This window comes from Dipodomys ordii, unplaced genomic scaffold, assembly GCF_000151885.1.
Source record: "Dipodomys ordii isolate 6190 unplaced genomic scaffold, Dord_2.0 Scaffold128, whole genome shotgun sequence".
In the NCBI taxonomy this organism is placed as follows: domain Eukaryota; kingdom Metazoa; phylum Chordata; class Mammalia; order Rodentia; family Heteromyidae; genus Dipodomys; species Dipodomys ordii.
The window spans coordinates 2,633,134-2,644,608 of NW_012267344.1; the positions used below are offsets into that span (position 1 = coordinate 2,633,134).

Sequence of the window (11,475 nt, forward strand, 5' to 3'; positions counted from 1 at the left end):
GCCAGAAGTGGAGGTGTGGCTCAGGTGACAGAGCACCAGCTTGAGTAGAAAAGGCTATGTGACAGCGCCCAGGCCCTGAGTTCAAACCCCAGTATACCGGCACAAGAAAATAAATAAAAATATTATAAGGCTCACACTGCTATCTGATATCCCAGGAAATGTGCAGACTGTACACCTTACTGAGAAAGTAAAGGCAGGAACAAACTGAAAGAACCTTCTGAGGGGATACCTATGGCCTTTAAATCATTCTTTTTTTTTTTTTACTGTCAGTCATAGGTCTTGAACTCTGAGCCTGTGCGCTATCCCTCAGCTCTGTAGCTCTGCAGCTCAAAGGTAGCACTCTACCACTTGAGCCACAGTACCACTTCCAGTTTGTTGGTGATTTATTGGAGATAAGAATCTCACAGACTTTCCTGCCTGGGCTGGCTTTGCACTGGGATCCTCAGATCTCAGCCTTCTGAGCAGCTAGGGTAACAGGCCTGAGCCACCGGCACCTGGCAAACCTTTCTTTTTAAAAATATCAATCCTGGGGCTTGAACTCAGGGCTTAGGCGCTGTTCCTAAGCATTTGCACACAAGGCAGATGCTCTACCACGTTAGCCACAGCTCCACTTCCAGTTTTCTGGTGTTTAAATGGAGATAAGAGTCTCACAGACCTTCCAGCCTGGCTTTTAACCACAATCTTCAGATCTCAGCCTCCTGAGCAGCTGGGATGACAGGCCTGGGCCACCGGTGCAGGGCTGAACCAAGTTTCCTAATGCATGAGTCCCGTGTGATTTCACTATTCTGACAGAAACTAGTCACTGAAAAGAAGGAGCTCCTCACCTTTTTACCAGATGCCTGGAAAATCTTGACCAAGGTGCCTGATCTTCGGTCAGCTCTAAAAATATACACCTAGGAAATGGAGCAGGGAAACCGGCCATTTACAACAGAGCTAAGGAGCCCAGACATTCTTGATCATTTTCCCCTGAGTCACATGGCAAGGACGGGTCTGCCGACTGGCGATAACAAAAAAAATCGCTATTGTTATCCCCCTGTGAAAGATGCCTTTCAGTTTGGGTTTTTTCTTTTTTGTGTGTGCCAGCACTTAAGCTTAAACTCAGGTCCTGTTGCTGTTTGTTCTTTAGTTTCTTTTCCTCTCAAGGCTGGTGTTCTATCACTCGAGCCACAGCTCCAATTCTGATTTTCTCCGCTCTCCATATGGCACAATGCTTTACCGGAAGCATGTTCCCAGGATGCCATCTGTCTTGAGCACTCTAGAACATTTGGCATGGCTCATACCTGTCATCCTCGTTACTCAAGAGGCTGAGATCGGAGGATCGCAATTCAAAGCTAGCCTTGGACAAGAATGTCCGTGAGATTCTTTTTTTTTTTTTTCTTCTACTTATGTGGTGCTGAGGAATCGAACCCAGGGCCTCATGCAAGCAAGGTAAACGCTCTACCACTGAGCCACCTTCCCAGCCCAGTCCATGAGATTCTTTATCTCCAATGAAGCCCCAATGTCAGAAGCCAGGCGTGGCTCACGCAGTAGAGTACCCACTTTGACTGAGTCACAAGCTAAGGGATGGGGCCCGGGCTCTGAGTTCATGCTCTGGGACCAGCACAAACACAAACAATTAAAAAATTAACCACTGAGGGCAAAAAGAATGCTAAGTTATGGGGAAGGAGAATGTCACCAGGTTCTTCGTTACTTCCTTCTTGACCACGGGCCGACCAGGAGAATGCTCGTCACAGTAACTGGCAAACCTCCCCCAAACAGTGTGCTGCCCTCTGTCCGGCCCCATGTCTGGCAGTGGGCCTCTCCTCACCTTCCCGATGCCTTCATCCTGTGGGGCTCCTCCCACCACATCGGTGATGGATGGGTGAGAAAAGTGTCCGGCAGCCACTGCGTAGCCTGAAATAACACAGGTGGAAAGATCAAGGCTGAGAAGGAAGGTCAGGGAGGAAAAATATGTGTCAGAGAAAAAAGCTTCTCCAGCCTGCCCCTTATCTGGCTAAATGGCTCATCTCGAAACAACACATGTTCAGGGAGAGTTGCAGCTCACATCCTCAATCCCAGCTGTTCAGGAGGCTGAGATGTGACAATGATGTTTTTGAAGCCCAGATATACAACTCCAACAGGCCAGTTTGCTACTGAGTCTAATAAACAGCAAAAAGCTAGAAGTAGAATATGGCTCAATTGGGAGAGCAAGAGCTTGAGGCCTGGAGCTCAAGCCCCAGTACCAGCATAAAAACAAAGCAAAAATAAACCCAAATAATCACATTCAACCAAGACACAGGCACGAGAAAGACTGCTCTGCAGAACAAGCATGGTGCTTGTGTTTTTGTTTTTCTCTCTGGAGCATATGCACAGTAAAACATGCACAATGGAAGTGTAGAGTGTAATGGAAGCATGCATACACACACACACACACACACACACACACACACACAGACCACACAGACCAGATCAGGAATATGTGGATGTGGGGGCTGGGAGCATAGCTCAGTGTCAGAGAACTTGCCTAGTATATACAAAACAGCTAAATAATAATAATGATAAGGGAAAAGGGAATAGAAGAAAAGGAAAAGAAAGCAGACAGGAAGGAAGGAAGAAGGAGGGAGGGAAGAAGGGAGAGAGGTGAAGGGAGGCAGATAGGAAGGAAGGAAGGAAAGAGGGAAGGAAGGAAGAAAGGGTGGGGAGGAGGGAAGGAAGGGAAGGGAGGCAGACAAAAAAAGGAGGGAAGGGAGGAAGGAAACAAGCAAGCAAGCAAAGAAGCCAGGAAGGAAGAAGGGAGGGTAGAAAGTGAAAGGAAGCAGACAAAAACAAGAAGGAAGGGAGGAAGAAAGCAAGGGAGAGAGGGAGGGAATGAAGGAAGAGAGGAAGGCAAGGAGGGAAGGAGGGAGGGAGGGGTGGCTCAAGTGGTAGAGCACCAGGAAGGAAGGACAGATATCGGCACAGAATCACAACCCTCAAGTTCCTTCATGCATTCTTTTTTTTTTTTTTTTTTGTCGGTCGTGGGGCTTGAACTCTGGGCCTGGGCACTGTCCCTCAGCTCTTCAGCTCAAGGTGAGCGCTCTACCACTTGAGCTACAGCGCCACTTCCGGTTTTCTGGTGGTTTATTGGAGATAGGAGTCTCACGGTCTCTCCTGCCCAAGCTGGCTTTGAACCGCGATCCTCAGATCTCAGCCTCCTGAGTAGCTAGGATTACAGGCGTGAGCCACCAGCGCCCGGCTCTCTTCATGCATTCTTTCCAGTGTCTTCCAATAGGTAGCCATCACTCTATTCCTACTGCCATATTTGACCAGTTTTTCTAGAATTTTAGTCAACATAACCCCTGTGACATCTACACACACCGTCACATACCATTGTCTTTGGCTCCTTTTTCCTGTTGAGTAAAGTTCGATCTCAAGGACATGCATGCTTTTATGTCCCTGCTGCTGAATGCTGGTGCTGTTTCCAGTTTGGGATATATAGTAACAACAGCTGCTATCAGCATTTCACACCTGTCTTTGGGTGTCATTACTTCTTTTCATCTAACAACTCTAGAAATGTCTCTGCCTTACAGATGGGCCTATAAACAAAATATGGTTATATAACATGCCCCAAATTACAGAGCGAAACTCAAAGCCAAGTGGAGTGACTTCAGAGCCCTCACAGCTAATCATTATGTCAAACTCTTCCAAAGAGAATGGGTGGGTGGGTGGATGGATGGATGGATAGATGGGTGGGTAAGTGGATGGATGTGTGGGTGGATGGATGGATGGATGGACAGATGGGTAGATAGATGGGTGGATGGATGGGTAGGTGGATGGATGGATGGATGGATGGATGGGTGAGGGGATGGATGGATGGGTAGATGGATGGATGGATGAATAGACGGAGGGATGGATAGATGAGTGGGAGGGTAAGTGGGTGGATAGGTGGGTGGATGGGTGAGTGAGTGGATGGATGGGTGGGTGGATAGATGGATGAGTGGATGGATGGATGGAAGGATGGATGAGTGGGTTGATGGAATGGGTGGCTAAGTGGATGAGTGGGTGGATGGATGGATGGATGGATGGGTAGATAGATGCATGGATGGGTAGATGGATAGATGGATGGATGGGTGGGTGGATGGATGGATGGATGGGTGGATGGATGGATGAGTGGATGGATAGATGAGTAGGTTCATGGATGGGTAGATAAGTGGATGAGTGGATGGGTGGGTGAGTGGGTGGATGGATGGATGGATGGGTAGATAGATGGATGGATGGGTAGATGGATGGGTGATGGATGGATGGGTGGATGTATGTATGTATGGAGGGATGGATGAACAAACAGATGACAGACTGGTGGATTTATGTATGTATGAATGGATGCTTGGATGTATGGATGGATGTTAGGTAGATAGATGGGAGTGGAAGCATGCATGGATGAATGGGTGAGAGGGTGGATGGGTGAACAGATGAATGCATGTACAGATGGATGCGTGGTTGGTCAGTTAGCCACAGAATCTGGATACACAGGAATTAGGAAATGATTGGGGGAGGACCCATCTAAGTTCAGTCTAAATGTCTCTTGCCTTTTCACATTTTGTTGGCACTTTGAACATACTCTTTTGGCCAGGTGTTCTGTACAGGTTGTCATAAATTCCCCAAAACTTGTCATTGTCCTAAAACATAATGCTGTGGTTTTAAGATGCCTGAGTTTGTGATGACACATATTGTCTATGACTGTCATACAGTGATCAGTTGTGTGTGTGTGCGTGTGCATGCACGCTGAGGCTTGAACTCAGGGTCTCTTACTTTCACTTAGCTTTTTCACTCTAGGTTGGCACTCTACTTGAGCCACATCCTCACTTCCAGCTTTTTGCCAGTTAGTTAAGAGATATAAGTATCTAGGATTTATCTGCCCAGACTGACTTCAAACTGAGATCTTCAGATGTCAGCCTCTTGAGCAGTTAGAATTATAGGCATGAGCCACTGGTGTCCGACTTCCTTTAAGTTTTTGAGTTTGGGTCTTGCTACGGTGCCTAGACTTGCTTCAAACCTTCCAGACCTAAAAATCTTCCTATCTCAGCCTCTGTAGTGGCTAGAGCCACAATCCATTCATACATATATACATCTACCCATCCATCCATCCAACACAACCATCCATCCATCTACACATTCATTCATCCATCTATCCATAAGCCACCCACATCCATCCATCCATTCATGCATGCATGCACCCATCCATCTACCCACCACACACCCATCCATCCATCCATGCATTCATCCATGCATCCATCCATCCACCCATTCATCCATCCATCCATCCATCTACCCAGTCATACATTCATCCATGTATCTATCCATCTATCCTATGTACAAAAGGCACGTACCACTGTGCCCAACCTTCTATTACTCTTGTCTGATATCTGCTAAATTAAATGCCTCTTTTCTAAAAGATTCGAAGTCTTGACAAATTGAGAACATTTTCGAGCCTCTAATTAAATCTCAGCATCGCATTGCTTGTGTCATGATCAATGTCTGCTTCCCAGGGGCTTATCAGCATTCTGATAAATCGCAGTTTTCCTATTCTACTTTATTATCTGTGTGTAGTTCTCCAGAGGGGTTTCCATCCAACATGGCAGCTTATGAGCACAATGCATCATGATCAGTGTCACCCCTTCCACTACTAAATCACAATTTTCACTGCTTCTTCTTTTGTTCCTCTCTCTGCCTTACACAAAATGTGACAGATATTAAGTTAAAAGAGTAACTAATTTAGCCAGGCACTGGTGGCTCATGCCGGTCAATCCCAGCTACTCAGGAGGCTGAGATCTGAGGATCATGGTTTAGAGTCAGCCCGAGCAGGAAAGTCCATGAGACTCTCATCTCCAATGAATGAACCACTAGAAAACCAGAGGTGGAGCTGTAGCTCAAAGTGGTAGAGCACTAGCCTTGAGCAAAAGAGTTCAGGGGCAGTGCCCAGGCCCTGAGTTCAAGTCCCATGACTGACACAAAGAAAAGAAAAGAAAAAGAAGAAAACATAGTTAATTAGAATAACAGATGTAAAAGGCAACAACACTTCTTTCCATCAATTAAGCCATAGTCATGAGCATGGTGGTAAGAAATCACAGTTCCGGTGTGAGCCTGTGAGTCTCATAAAGCTACTCACCCAAGTATGTGTACCGCCTATTCATGATTGTCTCATCGTTGAGTTTAAAATAGGTGTTGTCCGTGACATTCAGAACTTTGACTGTCCCGGCCCAATAAAACGACCCAGGAGCACCCATGACCACCAGCTCCTAGAGAAAGAGATGCCAAGGTGAACAGACATACAGAGGAAGACCAGGGTGTTGGGAGGCCCAAGAGAAACAGTCTCAGCCAAAGAAGAATCAGAATTAAGTTAAAAAATATCTTACCAAGCTGGGTGCTGGTGGCTCACACCTGTCATCCCAGCTACTGAGGAGGCTGAGATCTAAAGGTGGTGGTTCAAAGCCAGCCCAGGGAGGAAAGTCCATGAAACTCTTTATCTCCAATGAACCACCAGGAAACCAGAAGTGGCACCATGTATGGTTCAAGTGGTAGAGCGCCAGCCTTGAGCAAAAGAGCTCAGAGACAGCGCCCAGACCTCAAGTTCAAGCCCCAGGACTGGCATACACATGCACAAAAAAAGCTTTGTAGGTTATCTAAGGTGTTCAGAGATAGACACAAAGTGTTTCTGGGCTACACAGGACATATCTGACAGTAGTCATACTAATTACACTGTTCAAAGAATCAGGAGCAAGAGAAATTTATAGTACACTAAGACAGGAAGGTGGGTGACAGGGTTATGTGCCAACCAGTCTCCTTCCCTCCCTTCCATCCTTCCATCCCTCCTTCCTTCCTTCCCTTTCCTCCCTCCCTTTCCTTGCTTCCCTCCTTCCTTCACTCCATCCCTCCTACCTCCCTTCTCTCCTTCCTTCCTTATTTCCTTCCTCCTCTGCTTCTCCCCTTTCCACACTCAGGATCTGTCACTGGGAAAATATGGCATTCATTCATTCATTCATTCTCCATACCTCAGCTTTTAGTGTGAGGGACTTCACTAGTTCTCAAGGGCAAACTTTGAGTGCATCAGAGGAATAACACTTGTGTGTATGTGCATGCACACGTGTGTGTGTGTGTGTGCGTGTACACACACACGGGCGCGTACCAGTCCTGGGACTTGAACTCAGGGCCTAGCACCATCCCTGGGCTCCTTTTGCTCAAGGCTGGAGCTCTACCAGTTGAGCCTCAGTGCCGCTTCTGGCTTTTCTGATGGTTCATTGGAGATTAGAGTCTCATGGACTTTTCTGCCCGGGGCTGGCTTTGAACTGTGATCCTCAGATGTCTGCCTCCTGAGTAGCGGGGGTGACAGGCATGAGCCACCTATCTAGGAGTGAGGCTTTTTCCTGGCCTTGGGCTTGGAAAAGAATACACAGTTAGAGCCTGAATGTGAAGGGCACAAGAGGACACCGGTGAGGTCCTGGGCGCTAACTGCAAGCAGCACACAGTACTTTCTCCACCTGCAGCTCCAGAGAGCCCAAGGCCTGGACAGCAACCTGGAAGCAGGCAGAGGGGTGCAAGTTCTGACAGTGACACAGATCCATCCAGGCTGGGAGGGGTGGGGCGATGGGCAGGGGACTCTGAGCAGGGTGCTCTCCAGCCCACACGGTGCTTAGAGACCTCTACACAGCTACCAAGAGGTCTGCTCCCTCCCAAGCTACGGAAACAGCCCAGATGCCCCACAATCGATGAGCAGATACCAAAAATGCGGTCCCTCAACACCACACACACCCAGTCTCACACAGCCACGAGAAAGAATAACATTACGGCCAGGCACTGGTGGCTCACGCCTGTAATCCTAGCTACTCAGGAGGCTGAGATCTGAGGATCGCGGTTCAAAGCCAGCCTGGGCAGGAAAGTCCGTGAAACTCTAATCTCCAATAAACCACCAGAAAACCGGAAGTGGTGCTGTAGTTCAAGTGGTAGAGCACTAGCCTTGAGCTGAAGAGCTGAGGGATGGCATTCAGGCTCAGAGTTCAAGCCCCACGACCGACACACACACAAAATAACATTACCTCATTTGCAGAGAAATGGATGGACCTAGAACAAGTCCTGTGAAGTGAGGTCAGCCAGGCTCAGAGAGACACAGGGTGCCATGTTCTCTTCTCCTACGTGGAAGCTAGATCTACACTACATCAGGACAGGATGAATGACCCAGGACTCAAGGCCTTCACACACAGGGAGACCCAGGAGGAGGCTCCTAGGGGAACACAAAGACCCAAGGCCATTGTGCCTCTGATCCTACAAAATAATATTCACCCACATGAACTCCAGGGCATGAAAGCAAGAGGCTCTTTTCCTCTTCTGCTTTTTGTTTTCTCTTCTTTTTGTCTTGTTCGTTCATTTGTCGGGGGGCACAGAAATGGGGGGGGGTGGGACGGAGGGTGAACAGAGGCAACCATAATCCTCACTGGACATGATGTGGAGAATGAACTTTACACCTTGTGAGTGGGGATGGGAGGGAAAAAGGGGAGCCAGCAAGGGAAGGGGGACATGGTCCAAAAGAAAATGTGTTCATTTCCTGATTTCTGGGACTGTCACCCCTTTGTTCATTGGCTTATAATAATTTTTAAATTTTTTAAAAAGAACTTTTAAACATTCCTATAACATATACAACCACCAAAAAAATTAGATTAACCCAGGGCAAAGATGAAACATGAATGTCCAGCCTCCTTTCATCCCTTCTCAAACATTGCAACATACACAAGACCAAGAAACTTCTTTCTTGTTGCTAGTGGGGCTTGAACTCAGGGCCTGGGCACGGTCCCTAGACTTCCTTGTTTGAGGTTGGCACTCCACCGCTTGAACCACAACTCGCCTCTGGATTTTCAGCAGTTAGGCAGAGGTAGGTTTCTGGTGGATTTTTCTGCCCCAGTTGGCTTCAACCCTTAATCCTCAGATCTCAGACTCCAGGACAGCTGGGATTACAGGCGTGAGCCACCATATTGAGCTCCCTAAGGCACTGATGAGCAGATGCCAAACCTGAGGAGGACTCAGAGCCCTGTGTGCACCTAAAAGGAATGGTTGTCTGTCCCCACCTGGCCTGAGCCCGGGGTGACTGGGGCTGGGGCTGGTTGTGGGGGAGGGGGCAGAGAGTTCAGATCTTCTGCGGGGCGCCGGTGGCTCCCGCCTGTCATCCTAGCTACTCAGGAGGCTGAGAGCTGAGCATCATGGTTCAAAGCCAGCCCAGGCATGCAAGTCTGTGAGACTCTTATTTCCAATAAACCACTAGAAAACTGGTGCTGTGGCTCAAGTGGTAGAGTGCTCGACTTGAGCTGAAGAGTGTAAGGACAGCGCCCAGGCCCAGAGTTCAAACCCCACGACTGACCAAAAAAAAAAAAAAAATAAGAAAAAAGAAAAAGAAAACTCTCCACTGAGTGAACTCCTACCCAGATTTGCACTCTCTAGTGCAGATGAGTATCGTAAGTAAGAATCATATCTGTCATCTTTGTTATTCCAGTCCACAGAAAAACAAATACGTTACCAGGAAAGCCTCCCTTACGTTCACCGCAGCCGGACTCAAGAGCTGGAGGAGCAGGGAGGATGCGCGGCCTGCAGGCCCAGGCATGGACTTGCCTGCCCAGCAGAGTTGGGGAGGATGGGGGAGACTTCCCCTCTGGAGGGTCAGTCTGCAGAGGGGTCAGCGGGCGGGCAGCTGCGGCTAGGGCTCCCTGACTCTGCTCAGCCAGTGGCAGATGGCTGGTGTTCCAGAAATGAGGGAGGCAGCAGGTTCAAAGACCTCACATCTGAGGCTGAGGAAGCCTGGGAATCAGAGTGGAGGCTGAGTTCCCGGGGGGGGGGGGCTGCCTTGCCTCCACCCAGCCCCACAGGACTGCATTCAGCAGAGCCTGGCATTTTCTCCACTACCCTGGAGCTGGCACGTCTGCCCATGTCTGCCCCTCCAAGGAAGGGTCCTTCTCATGTCCCTGTCCAGTCCAGCCATTCACATCCCAGCCCAGGGTGCCCCCCCCACTCCCAGAAGAACCCTGTGTCAAGAGGGGGCCTCTCTTGCCAGCCCTATTTGTAGTAGGAGCAACGGCCAAATCTTTTTCTTTTTGTCAGTCATGGGGCCTGAACTCTGGGCCTGGGCTTCTGTCTCTGAGCTTCTTGTGCTCAAGGTTGGTGCTCTACCACTTGAGCCACTGCGCCACTTTTGGTTTTCTGGTGGTTCATTGGAGTGAGAGTTTCATGGAGACTTTCCTGCCTGTGCTGACCTCGAACCATGATCCTCTAGATCTCAGCCTCCTGAGTCTCTGGAGTGACAGGCATGAGCCACGGTGCTTGGCCTCACTGGACAAACCTTCAGTCACGATGAGGCCCAACTTGACTGGCTTCTGTGTCCGCAAGAGACTTCTGTGGGAATTTCCCAATGAGCCACCAGTCCCTAACTGTCTGCCCAGTGGTCTCTGCAGTTGATGCCCCCCCATCTACTCCTCAACACACGCACATGCATGCACACATGCACACACACACACACACACATACACACACACTCACAGGTTCAAACAAACTCCCTTCATGAGAGATCCAGAATCTGGGAGACCCGAAGCCTCACTCCAAGGGCCTCCAAAGTCAACCCTCCCTCCTTCTGCCCCAAAAAGCAAAGAAATAAATATCTAAAGTAGGAAGGCGGACAGTGGAGACCTACCTCGGTGAAGAAGCCTGCGATCCCCGCCTGGCAGGAGCCATGCTCTTCCCCGTACTTCTTCTTGTATTCTGCAAGGAGAGAGGGTGTGAGAGCGGCCACAGCTGTGTCACCAAGTGCTGGGTGCTGTGGGGGGCTGGCCTCGTCCCCCCACCGGCCACATACCCGCTGCACACCTGCCACACACACCACACACCTGCCACACACACACCTGCCACACACCTGAGCACACCACACACCTGCCACACACATCCGCTGCACATCACACCACAACCTGCCGCACACCACACACCTGCTGCACACTGCACACACCCATCATACCCAGCACACACCCGCCACACATCACACCCACTGCACACACCACACACACCCGCCACACACCACATGCACCACACCACACACTCACCACACACACTACACCACACCCGCCACACACCACACACCTGCTGCACACCACACCTGCTACACACACCACAGACCTGCTACATAACTCACACCTGCCACACACACCCTACATGCCATACCCACCACACCACACACCCGCCACACACACAGCACACCTGTCACACACACACCACACACCTGTCACACACAGCACACCCGCCACACATCACACACACACCACACACCCGTCACACACCCACCACACACCCATCACACACACCCCACACACCCATCACACACACCCCACACACCCATCATACACACACCACACACCTGTCACACACACAGCACACCCGTCACACACACACCACACACACCACACACCTGTCACACACACAGCACACCCGTCACAC

General features: G+C 49.5%; 1 protein-coding gene across 1 annotated transcript in view; it reads right to left on the bottom strand.

Moving 5' to 3' along the window:
* Itga9 (integrin, alpha 9) overlaps positions 1–10,881 on the bottom strand; it is a 77,073-nt gene extending 66,192 nt beyond the window's left edge. Inside the window, exons 1-4 of the mRNA XM_013030332.1 lie at positions 10,682–10,881; positions 6,125–6,254; positions 1,808–1,893; positions 825–893 (exon numbers count right to left, since the gene is read on the bottom strand). Coding sequence (XP_012885786.1) covers positions 825–893; positions 1,808–1,893; positions 6,125–6,242 — 273 coding nt within the window. The 5' untranslated portion in view covers positions 6,243–6,254; positions 10,682–10,881. The remainder of the gene's footprint in view (positions 1–824; positions 894–1,807; positions 1,894–6,124; positions 6,255–10,681) is intronic.
* Positions 10,882–11,475: the final 594 nt, after the last annotated feature.